The sequence below is a fragment of the Phyllostomus discolor genome, chromosome 14 (assembly GCF_004126475.2).
Source record: "Phyllostomus discolor isolate MPI-MPIP mPhyDis1 chromosome 14, mPhyDis1.pri.v3, whole genome shotgun sequence".
Lineage (NCBI taxonomy): Eukaryota > Metazoa > Chordata > Mammalia > Chiroptera > Phyllostomidae > Phyllostomus > Phyllostomus discolor.
Window position 1 is genome coordinate 39,441,193 of NC_040916.2, and position 21,275 is coordinate 39,462,467.

Here is a 21,275-nt window from a genome sequence, read left to right on the forward strand (position 1 = left end):
CAGATACTTTTTCTGAATTGGGCAGGAAATCTAAAGTTTTTGAGGATCAGATGATTTTTTATTCATGTAAGTTTAGGCCACCTACCTAAAGCACTCAGAACAATGCCATGCACACGCTAAGCTTCATGAAGCTGTTACCTCTGGAGAGGATGGTGAGAGTGATGTACACGGAGCCGCTGTATTTCTTATATCTTATTAGGTCATCAAGAATTTGTGGGGTGGGTGGGCTGGAATGGGAGTAAGTGGGAGAAAACTGTACTTGAACAATGATTAAAATAAAATTAAAAAAAAAGAATTTGTGTACAACTACCTCTTTATTTGAAAAATATACAAACCAAAAGTTTCCAACTTCTTGTACACATTGAAAATTGTCAACAAAGATCTCTTGGATACAAAATGTGGTCCAAATGGCTCAAAATTAACCCTATGATACATTTTTCTAAAGTCGTATTATTTCAGAACCCTGGAACCTTTTTTTGTAATGGCAAACAATACCACTGAGTCGAACTTCTTTATTTTGCTAATGTACAAAGGGAATATTAACAGTCCACTTTTTACCGCTTCTAAACACCGCTGGCGATCTCCTAAGATGATGCCCTTCACAGACCAGGGTCTGATCTGGAAAAGCCCAGCCCGCCTTCCTCTCTATCCACAGAATTAACTTGTCTTCTCAGAAGTCTTGTCGGATGTTTTCTTTGTTGGCCTCTCCATGTTGCTGCTTCATTTGAAAGACTTCATTTTCCAACTGCACAATAGTCCTTTCAATCTCATAATTCTTACTGACCAGGGACACCCAGCTAAAATAGAAAAACAACAGAAAAATTACTCATTGTAAAATTTCTCTTCAAATAGTTTATCAGATGCACATTTTTAGCCAGGGCTGTAACACTAACATTCACTTTTTTCTTTTGAAAACAAACAAACAAAAAAACCAGGCACAATTGGGAGGAGTGAGGAAAGGGTACACAGGATCTCATTGCATTATTTTTTTTACAACTGCATGTGATTCTATAATTATTTCATAATAAATGTTATATTAAGAAAATTAAAAGAATTCAAGAGATGGGAAAGTGTGAGGGAAGACAGTATTAAAAAAATGTTTATTGATTTTAGGGAGAGAGGAAGAGGGGGGAGGGAGAGACAGGGAAAGGGAAAGAGAGAGAGGAAAAAAAGAAAGAGAAAGAGAGAGAGAAAGAAAAACAAACGAACATAGATATGAGAGACAAACATCAACTACTTGCCTCCCATATGTACCCCTACCGGGGATTGAACCTGCAACCTAGGTATGTGCCCTGACCAGGAATTGAACTCCCAACCTTTTGGTGAACGGGACAATGCTACAAAAAACTGAGTGATACCAGCCATGGCAGGGAAGATAGTATTTTAAATGGATTAACCAAAAAAGGTGAGAAAAGAGGGCAGAAGTAATACTTAATAACGGTGGAGAAATTTCTGGAGTTGATCAGAAAAGATTTCAGAGATTTAAGGCAACGTCCCCTAGAAAAAATAAAGTCTCTAAGATGAATAAAAAGAAACATACATGTATGTTTAGAAGATTGTATTTGCTTGGGGAAAAAGTATGAACAGATGCCTAATATACAACATGGGGTGGAAAGTGCTAAATCCCCCTTCTGCAAACTAAAAATAGTTAATTTTTTTTTCCTTTAAAAATCGGGAGAATCCCATTCAGAGCAGAAACAATGGACTAAAAACAGGGCGCTCTAAGCAGAGAATCAGTCAGCAGGATTCAGGTGTGATTCAGGTTTGGTTTCGGCTGCTCCTCCTCCACTGCCCTCCAGGCCCGCGCCTCGGGGAGGGGAGGGGGCCTGGCAGTGGACTGGCGGGAGCCAGAGAGCAGCCTTTCCCGGACCAGCGTGGTTTCCCGTTTGAATACTGTTTGAGTCGCATTGCTGACCTTTGATTTTAAATTTGCTCAGCAATTTAAAAGATGATGGAATTGTAGGTACTCACTTTGACTCCATTTCTCTTAATTTTGATCCAGCTGTGAGCTGCATGTTCTTTCGCTGCCAGTTTAAATCTTGAATGTGTTTCCTGTAAAAAAATTATTTATACAACTAACCTACATTTTAACATTTTCTGTTGACCATGATCAACCGATAAAAATCTATGGTCAATATAATACAACATCTTTCACCCCTTGAGAGAACAGATGTATGAGATCATAAACTAATTCCATAAGTTAACTTTCTTATTATTTTTCAATTAAATTTCATACAGCACGCTTGCTGTGAACCACTGAACGCACACACAAGCAGGTTAACACGGAAGGTCCTCCGCCCATGTGCTTCTCCTCCCCGATAACCGCCGTCTGTCCTTCCAAACTCTCTCCTGCACGTGCACGCGCACACGGGTAGGTTAGTTTGGTTGTCTTTCACAGAAATCAGCAGACACATGCTGTTCTGCTCCTTTTCCTGCTTGTGGAAGTTCCTTCCAATGTCTGCCGGACTTGTCAACTGCAAGTGCCCCAGCAGAGGTGTTCTCGGACCTCAGGCCTGTCTCTCTGCCACGTGGGTGGGGTGACCCCAACGCCAGGCACTGGGCATAGTGCGGACCAATTGCTTCCTCTCATGTGACTGTTACCCACTGGTTCCTTTTCCTTCTCACTCTATTTACTGAGGGCTCACCTAAACCTTATTCTAAAATAAGAGGAAACAAATTACCTTAGCTTCTGGAGTTCTTTCTGTGCATGTTCAATCATATGAACTAGATTTCTAGGCAAGAAAAAGAAAAATCAGATTAAGGCATGTTAAAATTGAATAGTACCAACTAAAGGTGAACTATGTAGTTGATACAAGGTCAAATTTTCCTGCTTAAACACAGTTAATACTGGGTTGGCAAAAAAGCCTGTTTAGTTTTTTCCATAAAAGACTTATTTTCATAATAACTTCATTGATTTGGATATTTTGAGCATGTCGGCTATCTCCACTGCTATTGGCTTCTAGTGGGTAGAGTCCCGGGTGCTGCTAAACATCTTCCAATGCACAAGACAGACAGCCCCACAGCAAAGAATTATTTGGCCAAAGTGTCAATAGTACAAGAAACTTTGTGAACCATTTTTGATACACTCCATCAGTCACAGCACCTTCTCCATACACTGCACAAATCTTTTTCGTATTTCAGTTGCATTTTTACATTTCTTGAAATAATAAAGCATAATACACCAAAAATGTTGGGTATTTTCTTCCATCTTCAATATTAAAAAGGCTGCACAAAAATTCACCAATTTTGGTCTTTTCTTAAACGCATGCTGATATGACAGCTGTCACAATACGATCTAACAAAATTGTTTTGAATGAAGTTAAATACAACTAAGTGCTACTAAAGCCATCTACAGAAAAAACTAAATGAACTTTTTGGACAACCCAATACTTACTAAGTGCTCATGCCAAACACCATGTTAAGACACCACATAAAACTAGTTAATTTAATTCTCAGAAGAGTTCTTTGAGGCAGGTAACATTATCCCTATTTCACATGTGAGGAAAGTAAGCTTAGAAGCATTAAGTAACATAGTATCAAAGTTGAATCCTACTTCAGGTCTTTTAAGCAGTTTACCGATACTCTGATTTTGTGAACTTAAATCACTTCTTCAACTGTCATTACTTTTCACAGACAGGATGGAAACTACCTAGGAGTATACCCTTTTAAACTCTCCTTTACTCTTTACCGTGTCATTCTCCCCTCCTGTCTACTGCTAACCACAGAGAGAAGAAAACTGACCATTAACAGGGAGCTTTCCCTCATTTTTTTTTTACAATTTTATTTATTTTTAGAAAGAAGGGATGGAGGGAGAAAGAATAAGAGAAACATCAATGTTCGAGATCCATCAATTGCATGCCCCCAACTGGGGACCTGGCCTGTAACCCAGGTATGTGTCTGGACTGGGAATCGAACTGGACCTCTCAGTTTGCAGGCTGGCGCTGGGGCCCTCTCCCTCTCAAGAGTACAGGCACCTCCTCAAATACTCTGAATACTTCTACCAAAACCCACCACACTGTGTCACAGGAGTGATGGCTCCAGCTCCAGCTATGCCCTAGATAGCTGTGTATCCTTGGATGACTCGCTTGACATCCCTGGGGCTCAGCCTGCTTACCTGTAAACCCAGAGGCTGACCCCGCAGGGTGTTCCCCTTTAGTTGAAAGAACTTTAGAGGTTTTTTCCCCACTTCTCCAACCCTACTTTCCCCATTTAAAAACAAAACAAAACAAAACACCAAAGCTGTGGGTAGAATGGGTTTTAAAGAAACAGCAAACAGCTTCTTACTCATTATACACTTTCCAGGCATTGCATCCGTGCTGTGACATTAGTTCCAGATTCTCAATCCGAACTGCCTGATGCTCCAACTGGGCCATGGAATTGTTCACGCACTCTTGCCAGGCGGTGATGTCATTTTTCTGACCCGAAGACGGGGCTGGCAGTTCATACCTGAGATGAAAGAACACTGTGACCATACGGTCCCCCAAACCTGTACCTCTCCTCCCAACAGATGCCTCAGGGGCCTACGCACACTTTAGCAACTGGAGAAGACGAAGAAGTACACCTTACAATAATCAAAAACTATCCTAAAAACAATCAATTTACAAATAAGACTTAGCAAAGTTATATACAGTCACAAAAACCACCCACATCAATGTGAACCCAGTCACTAAGCTACAATACATTCATATGAAGGGTCGTTATATTAGACATTAAATGATGTTACTGACAAAAACTTAAAACATTAAAATGTTTGTAAAACAGTAAGGGAAAAGTAAGACATGCACAAAACTATACTATCATTTTTGTAAAACACACCTGTGGTCCATCCACCCCCCCCCCCCACATACCCGCGCCCCTCCAGAAAAAAACCCGAACCCCACCCTGTTCTCTCCGCACACTGCCCAGTCCCCCAACACTCTTCGCAATGTCGTCTCAGTATTCATGAGTTCCTACAAACTAAGTTTTTATGTTCATTTAAGTATTTTTATTAGATACTGTAAAAACTCCAAATATTCTCATGAAGAATTCAGGGATATGCAACTGGGATCAAGAAGTAATAAGCCAGTTTTTAAAAAAAACCTTTAAGCCCTGCCTGGTGTGGCTCAGTGGACTGAGCGCCGGCCCTCGAACCAAAGGGTCACTGGTTGGATTCCCAGTCAGGGCACAAGTCTGGGTTGCAGGCTGGGTCCCTGGTTGGGACATGCGAGAGACAAGCACACATCGATGTTTCTCTCCTTCTCTTCCCTTCTCTTTATAAATGAATGAATGAATGAATGAATAAAATAAAAAACAGCTTTACACATACCTTATATAATACTTTCAAATCTGACTATAATCTACATACAGTAAGAAACATTTTACACTGTGAGCCACTATACAGATACACAGCTGAACCAGCATTTCACAAAACAATACTTACCTTTACATGCAATGCATTCTGACATTTTCTACCCTATGTCTCTTCACAAGTGTTTTACTCAATGTACTTCACCACCTGCTGTTTAACGGGTCATGTTTGAGACACACTGCCCTGCAGGAGCTACTCTCAGGAGTATCTTCAGGGCAGAAGCGCCAGGACATGGGAGAGCTGAGGAGTCTTGGAGGTTGTTCTGCCTCATTGCCCAGGCCAGACAGGACAGGGAGCACAAGGAAAGAAGTCCAGTCCTCTGGCTGTGCAGGCTCAAATCCCTCCTACAACCTGCACACGTACTGCCCGTGGCGCCCTAGCCAAGGACTTGGCTCTGACAGAGGGCTTCATGGTTCTCATTATTCCACGGTATTTTCGAGCTGAAAGGACCGCAGATGGTAAGCAATCCGATCCTCCCTCTTAGAGGGTGTTTGGGATTTTTCCCGAGGAAGGAGAAACGGTTTTGTAGTGAAAGGGCGCAGGAGGGGAGACGTGGGACCACAGTCACGCCCTCCAGGCACTCTGTGTTTGCTGAAGCTGTCTTGTACGTGTGAGGCAGCCATCACCAGAAGCCACCAGACTCATTTTAGCAGTGAGGAACTAGATGTAGAATCAGGAACATTCCCCTGGGAAATCTTTTTTAAAAAATTTTATTTATTTTTAGAGAGAGGGAAAAGGGGGGAGAAAGAGAGGGAGAGAAACATCGATGTGTGAGAGATATGTCAATCGGTTGCCTCACAGGCCCCCAACTGGGGACATGGCCTGAAACCCAGGCACGTGCCCTGACTGGGAGTTGAACCAGCAACCTTTCAGTTTGAAGGCCAGTGTACAATCCAAGGATCCATGCCAGCCAGGGCTCCCTGGGAAAATCTTGAACATGAACTTCAGTACAATTTACTATTCCCCTGTGGCTGGATTTTAACACATCTGCATTTTATATAATGGTGCAAAGAGTACCTTTGAACATTAACACAAGATTATATGAAACACTACAGCCTGAAAAAACAAATATATAAAAACAGACAAGGAATTTTCCTCTTCAACGTCTGCTTTAGCATGGCTACTGGAGTTTTACTAAAAAAATTAAGATTAAAGTAAACAATGATTTGAGCCCAGCTGAACCCAGAAACAGGACTGACTTACCGCTTCATACTGAGCAATTCGATTGGTTGCCGGGCAGCCAGTCTTTCAAATTCATTTCTCATTATGTCAGTCTAAGGTATAAATTGGAGAAAGAATTGTTTCCAAAATAATACAAATTAAAATCAACTACCACCGAACACACAATGCATCTAACCTACGTAAATATTTATACTTTACGTTACCCGTTACAATGGATCATTTCCCTTCTCACAAGTCTCTGGGTTAACTGTGCTCCAGGATCTGGAGAACATACGCACACATTTCAGATATAAAGGGGCCCACAGAGCAAAGGATTAATCCTAGAGAAGTGGTTCTCAGTCCCAGGCGCACAAGAGAATCAGCTGGGAGCTTTGAAAGCAATTGCGATCTCAGCCACATCCCACCTCTCCCCCCCAGTCCCACTTAACTGCTCTGAGGTCGAGACTGGATACGATTATAACTTTTGTTTTTAACTCACCAGTTGCTTATAAGATAGCACTAGTGTTGAGAACCATGGACCTAAGTATTCATTGCGGGTGGGGAAGAGAGGGCTTGGGCATAAAATAACTTGCTTTAGGGATATGAGCCTAAGCATAGTTTCCGTTTGGGTTCTGGTTGTTCTTTTCCCACTTTACTTTTTGCAAAGAATGGAGAATGGGGAATGGGCAAAATGAAGTGGTTTCTGTTATCTGGCCTAACAATTTTACAGGCTTTAAAAAGACTGGTATAACTCTATTTCTCTGGGGTCCAATGTTTTGGTCGATATCCTATTCCATTTGTTCTGCACCTTTCCAGCCCTGAATATAAAGAACTGCTTAAGTGAAGTATTTATAGCAGCATCTCAGTTTTCCCATGTAATTTCAGCTTTTTGAAGGCTTCAACTCCCTCAATGATTAGACTAGAGGGTAAGCAAAAACAGTCTTCCAGAAGCCCACATTCCTCATTTAAAAGCTTTGCATTAAATGGGAGGGAGGTGGGGAGGGACGGGTGGGTGGGCTGAGATGGGAGTAAAGGACAGAAAACTGTACTTGAACAATGATTAAAATAAAATAAAAAAATTTTAAAGTTTTGGAGAAAGCCCTTTTTTGGACTATGGCTGAGTTACACAAAGCTCTAAGAAAATGTAGTTCTCTAGTTTCCTACAGAGAACCTGGGTATTCTAACTATAGGCTTTCGTACAGAGACAGACAATGAGTAAGAACTAATTAATGTTAGACAGGAGACACTACACAAATGCAGTACGAGCATCTCAAGCTATTAACATAAGGAGCCCTCACCTGCCTCACATGGCCAGTAAATGACAGAGCTGGAGTTTTAACTCAACTCTCTCCAAAGACCGAGCCAGCACTCAGTAAATAAAACTGCCTTAGAAGCTCTTTAACTGACACATATTTGGGTGCCTACTGTGTACCAGGCACTGCTCTAAGTTATGAAGACACAGTGGGTGAAGGAGACGAAAAAGATGCCTGCCTGTGGGGCACTCTCACGCAAGCTCAGACCGGCAGGCCTTCCCCAACTACCCCAACTACAGTAGTTCCCAGTCACTATATCACAGCACTACTTTGATTCTTCGTACAGCTTCATCAATAGTCTAATTTTCTGATTAACTTGTCTGTGGTCACACTCTGGAATGTGACCTCCATGAGTACGGACCTTGTCTACCCTGTGCCCCACCCCCTGTCATAGAAAAGACCTTTATAAATAGTTGTTCAATGAACTGATGAAGAGCAGTTTCTAAGCCAGTCTGAGGAGTGGGTAAGGGCTTGAGCCAATCAGTTAGCCTCTCCGAGCTCCAGTGATCACATCGGAAAAAATCAGAATCTAGTTCACAGTGCTATTTTCAGGACTGAGAGAGCGAGGAGCCCAGTACACTCACAAGCTCCTATTATTTACAAAGGAGTAAGTAATCAGTATAGAAATTATATAGATAAGAAACATGTATTCTATTTAAGAGAGGTAAGAAAAAACTGGTTCAAGTGTTTAAAAGTTTGTGATTGAACGTAGTATCTGAAACTTTCAGAAATCAGTCTAATAAGAAAGCATTACTGTACTTAGTTCTTGATGTGGTAATATCTATATTTGGGTAACAATATTTTTTAAAAAGCATGGGAAAATAGCCAATCATAGAACATTTCTCTTCTGCTTAAAACTTAGCCAATATTTTCTTATGTTACTTCAATATAAATACTGCGTTTTAATGACAGAATTCTTTCATAAATAAATGGTTACCCATAACAGGGGGGAAATTCCAACCCTGTATATATTAAAATGCTCAAGAGAATCCATTAACTTAAAACTACTGTAGTTTAGCTGAGTAAACCCAAGTATTATCTTGGGTGCACTTCTAGGCTTTATAAGTGTGTAAACAGTGTATTACGTAGATATGGTTGGTCCCTTCCGTCACTCACATTCTGTAAACATTTAGGCTTTATGCAAAGGCCGCCCTCCAGTGGTTCCCAGGAACTTAGGAAATTAAGCTTAAACACACTGAAAAACATAGATTTCCTGTTTTGGGATGGACCTCAGACCTCACTCAGAGGAGCCCACCGAGAATTTACGCACGGAACCTATCTCAGAAAAACATACACACTCGTTTTCTGCACTATTAGGTAATTCGATTCGCGGAGCCTCAGAAAGTCCTTCCGTGGGTCTCCTTCCGGAGAAGGCTTACCTCTCTAGCTGTTTTTTTTCTTTTATTGTTCAAGTACAGTTTCTAGCTGTTTTCAATGGACTGACGGCATCTATGCAAGCTAAGCAAGTCACTTCAACGCGGGAAAAGCTCTCAATCCAAAATAAAGGCTCGCGGGAATCCTGGCCCACAGGATGGGCTCCGGCCATCACACTTACTTCAAAAGCAGAATAGTCCGGCGCTGTCAGGTAGCTCAGGTAGTTCTTCGTAGGCCGGTATCTGCGAGTTTCCTCCTCCACCAGCGCCGCAGCCTAAGGACGAGAAGATGGGCCACTGTCGGGGCAGCAATTGTAAGGGGCCTCTTCCAGCCCGAGGGCCGGCGAGCGCCGAGTCCCCGACGTAGACGCCCCGAACTCACCGCTTCCCGCACACCAGGCGCTTCATAACCTTGGTCAAAATACGGCAGCGCATCCACGACAACCTCGCCAGCCACCAGCCCAGTGCCCGCCATGCTTAAGTTCGCCCGAGTTTTCCGAGTCTGCGCAGGCTCAGGCCCGTTTCACGACGCCTGCGCCCACCGCCGACGATTTACGGCGCGTGCGTGTCGGCTTTGACGCACGCGGAGTTGTTCATTCTGGAGGCGCGCCCTCCCGACAGCTAGAATGCGCCGGGCCCTTTTGTGTTGGGCGGACATGACGTCACGTCGTGGCGTCCCAGTCCGTGGAACGCCTGAACTTCCGGTGCCCCGCCCCTACTCCGCACCACTGTTTTGCAGCGGATGGGAGCTAGTTAGTGCAGGAGTGGGGCTTTGGGTTTTCACCAAATCGCTGAAAGCTGGGACGGAATCCTGTACCACTTTTGGAGGGAACTGGCCCGCGGATTTGGCGGACAGAGAGAAACGGGTTTCCCACCTCGGTGTACTTTTCTAACCCTCCATGGTCTCTCCTACCTGGCGTGCTCTACCCACACTGTTGTCGGCACCCTGACACTCCCTGCGTTGGATAGAGCAGTTTTTCCCCAGACTCTAGAAGTGGGCGCCGGTCTCCAGCTGGAATTCAGAAGCTTTATTGGTTGCCTAACAAAGGGAACCTTCTCTACACCAGGGCGAGTTTGGTAAACTGCTCACTAACCCCAGCTTTCAAAAATCCTGTCACTTTGCCTTTAGGTCATTTATAAAAATCCAATCATTTTGTTAGGACACCTGGTAATAAGAATATACTCTGCCCAGTGTGCAACCTAAAGTCTGGCTTTGCCAAGGGCCTGGGAATGTTGGCCACAGTTACTAAGCCTGGTTAGTCTAGGGTCAATTTGGATTATGTTAAATTTTTCTTAACTTTTAGAGAGGGGGAAAGGAGGGTAGTTAGCTTTTAGTTATTTTATTAGTTTTATTGGGGTGACATTGGTCAATAAAATTATATAGGTTTCAATAGATTTCTATGATACGTGATCTCTATATTGTGTTGTGTGTCCACCACCCAAAGTCAAATCATCTCCCATCACCGTGTGTTTGCCTCCCTTTATAACTCCCCAGCCCCTCTTCCCGCTGGTAACCACCATACTCTTGTCTCTGAGTTTCAGTTTTATATCCCACATATGAGTGAAATCATATGGTTCTTACCTTTTCCTGACTGACCTATTTCACTTGCCATAATATTTTCAAGGTGCATCCATGGTGTCACAATGACAGCATTTCGCCTTTTTTTATGGCTCAGTAGCATTCCTTAGAATATATATACTACATCTCCTTTATCCAATCCCCTATCAAAGGGCATTTTGGTAGTTTCCACTTCTTGGCCACAGTGAATAGTGCTGCCATGAAGCCGGGGGTACATTTATCTTTGCAAACAAATGTTTTCAAGTTTTTCAGGTGGATAACCCAGAAGAGAGATTGCTGGCTCACATTGTAACTCTATTCCTAATTTTCTGAGGACCCGCCAGCTGTTTTCCATAGTGGCTGTACCAGTCTACATTCCCACCAGCCCTGAATGAGAGTTCCTTTATCTCCACAACCTCTCCAACACTTGTTATTACTTGTCTTGTTGATAACAGCCATTCTAACAGGTGGGAGGAGGTATCTCATTGCTGTTTTGATTTGCATTTCCCTAATAGCAAGTGAAGTTGAGCATCTTTACATATTATCTGTTGGCCATTTGTTTGTCTTCTTGGGAGAAGTGTCTGTTCAGGTCTTCTGCCCATTTTTATATCGGATTGTTTGTTTGGTGTTTGGTTGTATGAGCTGTTTTTATATTTTGAATATTAACCCCTTGTTGGAGCTGTTGTTTGTAAGTATCTCCCATTCAGTTGGTAGCCTTTTTTGTTGGTGGTTTCTTTTGCTGTGCAGAAGTTTTTAGTTTGATACAGTCCCATTCATTTATTTTTGCCTTTACTTCCCTTGCCTTTGGGGTCAAATTCATAAAGTCTTCTCTAAGACCAAAGTCCATGAGCTTAGTACCTATTTTTTCTATGCAATTTATTGTTTCAGATCTTATATTTAGATCTTTGATCCATTTGAATTAATTTTTGTGTATGGGGAAAACCCAGTCTAGTTTCATTCTTTGCATGTGGCTTTCCAATTTTCCCAGCACCATTTATTGAATAGGCTGCCTTTTCCCCACTGTGTGTTTCTGGCTTCTTTGTCAAAAATTATTTGGCCACACACGTGTTTTGATTTCTGGGCTCTCAATTCTGTTCCATTGGTTTGTGTGTTTTTCTGCCAGTACCATGCTCTTTGGATTATTGTAAGCTCTGTAGAATAATTTGAAGTCAGTTGTGTGATGCCTCTGGCTTCATTCTTTTTTCTCAGTATTATTTTGGCTATTCAGGGTCTTTTGTTGTTCCATACAAATTTGATATTTTGTTCTATTTCTTTAAAAATGCCATTGGGATTTTAAGGGGGATTGCATTAAGTCTGTATATTGCTTTGGGTAGTATGGCCATTTTAACTATGCTGCTTCTTTCAATCCATGAACATGGTATATCTTTCCATTTCATTGTGTCTTTTTCAATCTGGTTTAATAATGCTTTATAGTTTTCAGGATACAGCTCCTTCATATCTTAAGTTCATTCCTAGGTATTGTATTTTTTGGTGCAATTGCAGAAGGATTTATTTTATTTTCATTTCTTTTCCTGAAATTTTATTGTTAGTATATAGGAACACAGTGGGTTTTTATGCATTGATTTTGTGTCCTGCAACTTTACTGTATTTGTTTATTGTTTCTAATAGTTTTTTTGGTGGTGTCTTTAGGGCTTTCTATATACAGAATCATGTCACCTGCAAAAAGTGACATCAGATTGTCTTTTAATCTATTAGATAAATGTGCTAGCTATAGATTTAAGTGAAGTAAAATATCTTTATATCATAAGCAATTTTATTTAAAATGCTCCAAGAGACCCATGGAATTTTTGTATTTATTCATCAGAAGAACTGTAAACAACATTTTATACAAATCTTAAGGAATTCTTTTACGAACATGTCCAGAATTCATAAAACTTTATAAAACAAAACAGACCTAGGAAAAGGAAGCAGCTTCAGATCCCAGGGATAAAACACCACCCCCATCCCTGAAGCAAAGGTCTCCTCAAGAGGGACGGCCAGGGTCCGCCACAGTAATACCTCCTACCCCCGTTTTATGAACACTCGATTCCCAGTCACTAATTTTTCCCTTGGGCCGAAGTGTCGGAAGAGACAAACTGGGAGATACCTGGTAAAGGCCCCACTGGGGTAAGCTGCTTAGTTAACATTTAAAAACAGACACAGGCTCAGCTCTGTCCCCTGGACCCGCATCTACAGGCACCACACAGCACCGCTGCTCAGGGGCGTCTGCTTCCCATCCCGCCACGCGCCCCTGAGCGGGCGTGATGACAATACTGTACAAGTCAATGAACTGTATCCTCGTATAAATTGTAAGGTTAAGTTTGAATAAATATTTTTATGCCAGTTAAAACCATCGGCAGGAAACTGACATTTGCTATAACATCAAAGAAAACGGCACCATCGCTGACAGCCTCCTTTTCCAATCGCTACTGCTACTTTAGACGGCAAAGGTTGGGGTGATTACATGGTGTGGTCCCAGGAAATGTTCATATTCTGACTCCAGTTTAATTAGAGCAAAAAGTCAAACAATTCTAGGGGAACCGAAAGAGTCTCATCTAGACACCGACAGTCTGAAGTCCCGTGTCCTCTGAGCTGAGCAGGCTCCGCCACACTTCAGCTTAAAAGAAAGCTTGTTCAATAGCTACATTCCCATGGAGCTCACATTTCTTTCTGCAGGACGAACCAGCTTTCCCTGTGCTCACAGACCGACAGTCTGGGCTCTGCTGTATAACTTTGGACAAGTTATGTAACTTCTTTGAATTCCAGTTTCTTCATTAGTAAAATGGAGATGCAAATATCTCAGACAGCTGGTTTAAAGACTGAACAGGATGACCTGCATACATGTACCACAGTGCACGGCACGTGGTGGACACTAAAAAAATAAAAGGTAGTTCTCATGCTCTCCAAAGGACATTTCCTATTAGCTATAATTCCAAAAGGTTTAAGCTGACACTCGAGGGACGAGCCACTCAAGTGCCACCCACTGTGGGAGAGGAGCTGCGAGATGTCTGCTTCTATAAGCAGCTCATTGACAGCACTGATGCACAGGGCTTCCCCGAGATGAAACAGAAGACGAAAAAAGGGAGAGTCTGAAAGAATAAATAATATTCCTTAGCTGGGTTTACACAGCCCAGAGCTTTAAAGCTGCCATGGTGTTTCAGAGATGAGAATTCTGTGTGCAGGGCTGGCGTCCACTACTTCTGTCATGCTGCCCAGAACCTTCGACTCTGCGTTTCTCTTGGTGCTCCTCTTTGAGCTGTTTTTTAAACAGGCAACACCAAGTCTTTCCCTTCTGAAAGACAAGTGCCTTTGTAGCCTGACCACAACACACACAGAGTAAGCCCAGCAATCAAATAAGGCCACTTAGGAAAAAACTGGAGGCATGGTAGAGGGAGCCGTGGCCCCGGTGACTCCCCGCAGCTCTCCGGTGGTGACCACAGCAGCAACAGGAGAGTCCTCCTCCCGGACCCTGGCCCGCTCTGTGACCTCTGCGACTTTCAAGGATCTTGCTGAAAACTTCAGGGCATCCTGACTCTCGGAAAAATATTTTCTTTGGCACTTTCTGTCTATTTAGGATGAGACAGTCAATTGAAGATTTCATTTCTTCTGCAGAAATTTCATTTTGCTTCCTAGAGAGAGAAAAGAGTAAAGTGAATTCTCATTAGTTCACTTTCCTTTACTGTACATTATTTAAGGCAAGGGACTGACAGCCTAGTTATTTGGAAGAGCCCAGGAGTAGGCTGGCATCTCAAGCTATGAGCTGATGTGTCTAGCTGACTCTGCCCCCCGCCTTGCCACCCTCAGGTGTCTGATTGTAGTGGAGGGGAGAACTCCGACATCATCTGACCCAGTGGTTTTCAACCCTGTCGATAGGTTACGATCACCTGGCCCACTCCCCAGAGATTATAGTATCGTAGTCAGAGTTGAGAACCACTGATGGAATGAAGTGCCATGGTATGAGATGAACTAACAGCCCAAGGCATGATTTGTCCATGGTCTCTCTCTCAGCTAGTTAAGGACAGGGCCTCTTCTTGATTCGAGGCAGATATTTCAAGCACCGATGTAAACGCCCTGGAATACAGGTTCTTCATTGTTTGGGGCCACCACACCCCTGTTATCCTACACTGAGTAAAGTAAACAGTAACTGAACAACCATAAACCACCATGTTTCTTTCTGGAGTGTAAAATTAGAGTCTTGCAGGAAATCCTCTTTTGTTTCAGATGCCCCTTAAGCCATGGACGGACTTCCAGGTGGGGGTGGGGGTCAGAGTCCACGAACATGCTAATATTATATGCAAAATTTGTATGCTGTAAGTATATTTTTCTGGGAAAAAGGTCCACAGTTTCTGTAAAATTCCCCCAGGAATGTGACCTAGAAAAAATGAATAATCATGATATGCAAATTCTTATATCATAAGGGAGCTTCAGTTGAGGAAAACAGTCCCATGGACACCTCTGATGGAGAATCTCAACCTCCGAGAAAGAGACTCCTTTTTCTCCAAAACACTCGGGAATTAGAGGTCATGGTTTCTGGTCAGCCTATGTGGGGTCTATATTATGGATCTGATTATAAAGCTTTTGCGATGGGGCGGGTTTACTGCAAAAGCTTTTCTCAGCCATGTTTTTCTAACAGCAACTCACCAAGACTCCGCAAAATTCTGTTCACCCCACTGGGCTCGGACTCGGGAATTGTGTCCAAATACTGCAGAGCCCGGACCTCAAACAGACCTGCAGGGAAAACTCATGTTGGTGAAACTGTCCAATGCTCAAGGCTGAAAATCAATGAAATACAACCCTGTGCTCACTATTATGTACCTCTATAGTTGAAAAAAATGACAAAAAAAATTTGCCGTAATAAACAACTCAGATTTTGAACCCTGGTACCTTTATACTTTTTTTTTGTTTATATTATTTTCCAACTTTCCAATTGCTCACTAAATATAAAGGGGGGGCTTCAAGAGGAAACCGACCTTTCACCCCACTTTTCCGAAGCTCTCGGTCCTGGATGAACCCTGCAAACATCTGTGTTTCCATGAAGAGGTCCAGGAAGTGGCGAACGCTTCGGGAGGTGTGGGACTTACGGAACGGCTCCCTTAGGAAGACGCGCTCCCCACGCTCGGTGACAGTCATGTTCAGAGAATAATGTCCCACCAGCTCCACGAAAAACCTGACAAATGCTTCGGACACCAGAGAGTTGAGTGTCACATCTGCTGCAAAACAAAAGAAAGAAAAGAAACAGTCCTCTAAGTTTTGCGTTTATGGGAACACTGGCTCTAGTTATAGAAGTGGTGGCTCGGAAATCATAGATTAAAGGAAGGAGAATGAACATAGGAATACTCGTTCTCACCTTTCTTGCACTTTCTGTGACTTGCAGAAAGCAAATGGCTGACATTCTTACCGTCAATTTCTTCCCACACAACCACTCCTATTACATCTTTCATATGCAAAGCCTGGCTTGCATACCTGTGATTTCACTGAAACTGCTCTTTCTAAGGGCACCAGTGAGAGCCAAATTTCACCTGCTTTTCTATTTTTATCCTCCTTCAAACTCTATGCTGCATTTGTGCTAACCTCCTCAGTCCTCTGGTCACCCACAACGACATGCTCTCCGGATCTCCTGATTCCTCTCCTGCCTTTGTGACCAAACACTTTCCTCTTGCTGCTTCTTCCTCTTCCTGAGCATGGTGCTCAGACCACTGCTCAACATTCCTCTCCTTAAGCAGCTAATTGGCACAGAGATAGAACTGGTTTCCACGTTGGTAATTCCGAACCTTAGATGTCCAGCCCTGGTATTTCACCAAAATTCACCTTCTGCAGCTTCAGACTATCTATGAATGCCCATCATTTTTGGCTGTCCCATTAGCACTTAAATTCCATTTGTCTAAAAGTCACCAACCATACAAGGTCCTTTCAGGAAACTGGCAGAGTATGAATTGAATAAATAAACAAGGTTCCAAATCATATTCATGTCTCCACCAAATCAGTTTCTCTCTCAACTGTCTCATTTCATATTGCACCACGATGACTCCATAATAAATAATAATTTATTGAGTACCAAAGATATGGCAGGCACTGTATTTGCTTTTACAAGTCTAATAACCCAGTGAGGTAGGCACTATTTCCCTCTTACAGATGAGGAAACTGAGGCTCAAAGCACTCTGGAGTCATCTCTCCTGGGACAGCGGCGAAGCTGCCACTCCCAGGTCAGGTGATTCCTAACCAGTACACTATACTACAATACACTGCCTTCCAGGTCCAGGCTCAAGCCTCAGGTTCAACCTAGACGCCTCCTTTTTCTTCCATATCCAGATAGTGTTTTCTTCCCCTTCCCAATGCCTCTCGCTCTTCCCCAGGGTCTCCACCGTGAACCAGGAATCCGAAACTGAGGTTTGGTCCGTCGACTGTGAAGGAGCTCTGTAAAGGTGGGCAATGCACTGCGCCTCTCACGGCTGCTCTTTCTGCGTCTGCATAACGAGGTGGCTGATGACCTGATTTCTGAGGTCTCTTCCAGCACTGCCTTCTGACTGATCTTAACTAGATTTTTATCTTTTGTTCACCAGACTTCTCTTTCCCGTGCAGCTGAGAGTCCATGGTCCATTACTGCTTTCGTTATCAACACTTTTGCCCCACCTTCCCATCCCCTCCAATTACTATTCCACTTTTTCCATTTTGCAGCAAAATTTCTTGGAAAAGTTGTTTGTACCTGCTGTACCTACTTTCTTATGTCCAATTCTGTTTTTTTCATCATGTTTTTCTATAACTCGTCTTCCATTCTGTTTCTGTTTTAACGCATTGATTTTGTTATTATGCATTCTTTTACATGCATGAGGAAACCGACCTTTCATAAGGTCAGTAGTCAGGTGAACAGGACAAAGCTTAAAACATCACCTGCATCTCTGAAGCTCTCAAGGGTGTTCTTCCCCTACTCTCCAATAGAGGGCGCCGATTGATCGGCATTTTGTGCTTATCATTCCCTTGCTTTACAGTAGCTTCACTACACACGTGCAACCCCAACAACATACTGTTAGGTTTTGTGTATCTTGAACCATAACATAAAGCATTATATTCTTCTGCAGCTTACTTTTATAGTCAATAGGTGTTTTTGAGAATTCTTTTTTAGTGTTACACTCTCAATGGCAGTTAGGTTGTTTCTAGTTTTTGCTACACATACAGCAGCACTCTGAAAATTATCGTACTTGTTCCCTAGCTACCACGTGCACAAGTTTCTCTAGGGTGCAAGTGTAAAAAATCAAGTTGCTGGGTTGTCGGATATGTACATACACCTTTAACTTTTCAGGATGGTGCCAGGTGGGTTTTCCAAAGTGGCTGAACGAGTTCATACGTTCTCACCGACACCTGACACTGTCAGACGCTCTACTTCTTGCCAGTGAGGTGTGAAACGGAGGCTCACTGTGGCTTTCGTCCCCAGTTCCCTGGCTGTGATGGGCTGTTTACATCTCTCCTTACACTGATTGGCTTTTCACGTTTCCTCTTCTATTCCTTTGTTAGTTATACTTGTTGAAAATGTCTTCGGCTACTTTGTAGCTTGTTTTCTTTTTTTAAATCACTTTTCCATGGTGTCCCTCGATGAAGAGAAATTTTAAAAATTTAACAGACAAATTAACCCATCTTTTCCTTTATGGCTTCTGCTCTTTGTGCCACATTTCAGAAACCTATTATCGTCCCCAGACATAAACTACTTTTTTCTATTTTTCCCTGAACATTTCTGGCTTTACTCTTAACATCTAAGTCTTTAATTGTTAAAATTCATTTTGTGTGCAATGTGAGGCACAGGCCCATATGCATTTCTTGTCGCACGGAGGACCAAGCGCCCCAGTGTTAGTTACTGAGTGGTTAGACCTTCTCCCACCGAGAGGCGACTCCAAGTGCTGACACGAACCAGGCCTCCCTGTGCATGCCCTCCCTGTTTTCCCATAGCTCTATGTCTATTCTGCACCGAAACCAAGTGATCTAATTGCTCCTTTATGATTAACCTCAATGTTTTATAGGGCAAGCCCTTCAGTCTTGTTCTTCTTCCAGAGTGTCTTAGCTACTCTTCGCCCTTTGGACTTCCATTAAAACTTCACAAAAAGCTGAACGTCAGTCCAGTTCTCTCTTGAACTTTCCCCAGTCCCGCTTTTGTCTCAGCATTTAGCTGAATCTGCTGTTACCGGTTCTCCTTCCCACTGGCAAAGCAACCCGTCGGTTCCCAGCCGTCATCTCACTTGACCTCTGCACAGCACTAGAGATAACTGCCTGCTCCTTCCTTCGTAAAACCCTTCCTTCACTCAGCTTCTACAGTATCATCCTCCCGGGGTTTTGCACATACTGTCCTGGTTTTTCTTCCACTTCGCTTGCTGCTCCTTTGAATGGAGACTCATCTACTGATGGATGTCCACTTTGCTTCCATATCTTGCCCATTACTAGTAATGCTACAGTGAACACAGGGGTGCATATATCTTTTTGAATTAGTGTTTTTGTTTTCTTTGGATAAAAACCCAGAAGTGGAATTGCTGGGTCATATGGCAGCTCCACTTTCAATTATCAGAGGAACCTCCATACTGTTTTCTATAGTGGCTGCACCAATCACAATCCCACAGGCCAGGCCAGTCAGGAAAGGCCTCATTGAGACAGTGACCCTTGGGTGCGGAAAAGCAGGAGCCGTGTGGCCATCTGGGGGACAGCAGTCCACAAATGGGACTGAGCAAGCACAAAACTCCCGAAATAGAAGGGGACCTGGCACAGCTAAGGGTCAGTCAGCAGGGAAGCTGGTGATAAGCTTTTCGACCTCATACTCCTTCTGTGGGTCCTTCGGCAGAGTCCTGGGCATCAATGCCTCAACCGCAAGTCCTCGGCCACCTGTCACATACCTTGTGACAGATTCTGCTCCTGAGCCAAAATTTCATTTCGTTCTTCCAAAATCTGTGTTAAGGCAGCTTGGAGTTTAGGTGGCAAAATTTCATCCTCGTCAGACACCTTAAGAGAAGAAATGGACATTTTTCATAAGCGTTGAGGGAGAATGTCTCAAACACGCACTAGTTAGGCCCCCCAAATCCCACCAGTGACCTTGGCTGAAGAGTCAGCCTGAAGCTTCCTTTTCTACACTGGGCAGAATCCATGATGCTTACAGGGTATAGATCTTAACCATATTAAATAAATAATATACTCAAAAAACTTTCTGGCACTTTCTGCCAAATCATCTCTCATCTATGAGTCTCATTCTGTGTTATAGAGATCATCCCCAGACACATGGTGTTTCGAATGTGATGGGCCGAGTGGTTCTGAAACACGACAAGGTCCTGGGAAACGTCCTTTCGAGCCAGTGCTCAGGGCTCACAAGCTCACGCGCGGCCGCACACGGCAGGCCGCCCTGAGGAGGCCTGACTAACGCTGCCTCCCACTTCCACACGCAGAAGAAATGCCCACTTCTGTGTGGCCCCTACAGCAGCCCACCTCGTGCAAGTTTCTATTCTGCCATCTCTAAAATCTCCTGTGTACATCTGCACCCCCTCCCCGCCATTGGAATATAAAGGCTTAAGGGCTCAAACTGTGTCTTAATCACATTTAGGTTCAGAATATCTGGATATAGTCAGTTTTCAGTGCTTGTTCAACTAAAGTAGAGGCTCATACGCCACCCCCCCTGGACTTGAAGGGAGGGGAGGGCTGCCTCGGCCGAGAGTGGCGTCTGCCTGCTTCCTCCTTCCTTCTTTGGGAGACATGGCCACCCCCAGCCAATTTTTCAGGTCAGTCTTGTATGAGCAGCCGCTCTGTCAGGTCAAGTATGTGCAGGAATGAAGAGTCTTGTCTGAGTCATTTTCTCTAAGTACTTTCACATATTTTCTGTCTAATCACCCCCAGAGGTTGTGTCACCACCTCCTTTGTCACTCACCTCCTGTAGGAACTTGTCTCCGCAGAGATCGACTATCAGCACCTACGGGAGAGAGGGGCAGGGCAAGTCAAACCGGAGACAGGAGACATTCACAAAGAAGCAGATTAGGCGCTGCTAGGTCAGAAGGAGGGTTTTGATTCTTTCAAGCAATGGGAACAGTTTTAAACAAAATGAACTTAAAGTTATAACCCGTTTAAAAGTTAACTCACCAACACACCCACAAATAAACGGCAAGAAAAAAATGACAGCAGGCACACCTACAGATTAAGAGACTAAAAAACCTAACAAGAGAATGCAATGTGTGGCCTTTATCTGGGACCTCATTCAAACAAACTAGTAAAAATTTATGAAATAACTAGAGATTTGATCCCTAAATTTTGCTGATATTAAGAAACTGTTCTTAAATTTTTAGGTGTAATAATGGTATTGTGATATGTTAAAATGCCATTATGTTATAGAGATTTATTTTGTAATTATTCAAGAGATGAAATTATGTCACAATATGCTTCCAACTATGTGAGGGAATGAAATGGGTAAGGATAAATACTGGCCACAACTTGATAAATGTTAAACTAGGGTGACTGGATTTATTTCGCTCTTTTGTTTAGTTTTATATATATTCAAAATTTTCCAT

The 21,275-nt window shown here is 43.0% G+C and overlaps 2 protein-coding genes and 1 long non-coding RNA gene across 4 annotated transcripts in view; 1 reads left to right on the forward strand and 2 right to left on the reverse strand.

The window, feature by feature from the left end:
* Positions 1-295: 295 nt before the first annotated feature.
* Positions 296-9,807, reverse strand: BCAS2 (BCAS2 pre-mRNA processing factor). Its single transcript, XM_028502844.2, has 7 exons — positions 9,577-9,807; positions 9,377-9,469; positions 6,551-6,621; positions 4,285-4,446; positions 2,682-2,732; positions 1,972-2,052; positions 296-797 (listed from the first exon to the last, which is right to left on the reverse strand). Exons 1-7 carry the CDS (start codon positions 9,667-9,669, stop codon positions 671-673), a joined length of 678 nt encoding a protein of 225 aa, XP_028358645.1. The 5' UTR covers positions 9,670-9,807; the 3' UTR covers positions 296-670.
* Positions 7,389-7,720, forward strand: LOC118498089. Its single transcript, XR_004900619.1, has 2 exons — positions 7,389-7,502; positions 7,596-7,720. It is a non-coding gene; the product is annotated as an uncharacterized LOC118498089 (long non-coding RNA).
* A 2,701-nt stretch (positions 9,808-12,508) lies between the features above and the next one.
* Positions 12,509-21,275, reverse strand: part of DENND2C (DENN domain containing 2C) — a 35,161-nt gene continuing 26,394 nt past the window's right edge. Inside the window, exons 14-18 of one of the 2 annotated variants that reach the window (XM_028502737.2) lie at positions 20,642-20,683; positions 19,623-19,728; positions 15,723-15,962; positions 15,394-15,480; positions 12,509-14,381 (exon numbers count right to left, since the gene is read on the reverse strand). In XM_028502737.2, the coding sequence (XP_028358538.1) occupies positions 14,350-14,381; positions 15,394-15,480; positions 15,723-15,962; positions 19,623-19,728; positions 20,642-20,683 (507 nt within the window). In that variant the 3' untranslated portion in view covers positions 12,509-14,349. The remainder of the gene's footprint in view (positions 14,382-15,393; positions 15,481-15,722; positions 15,963-19,622; positions 19,729-20,641; positions 20,684-21,275) is intronic. The other variant, XM_028502736.2, reaches the window with a different exon arrangement.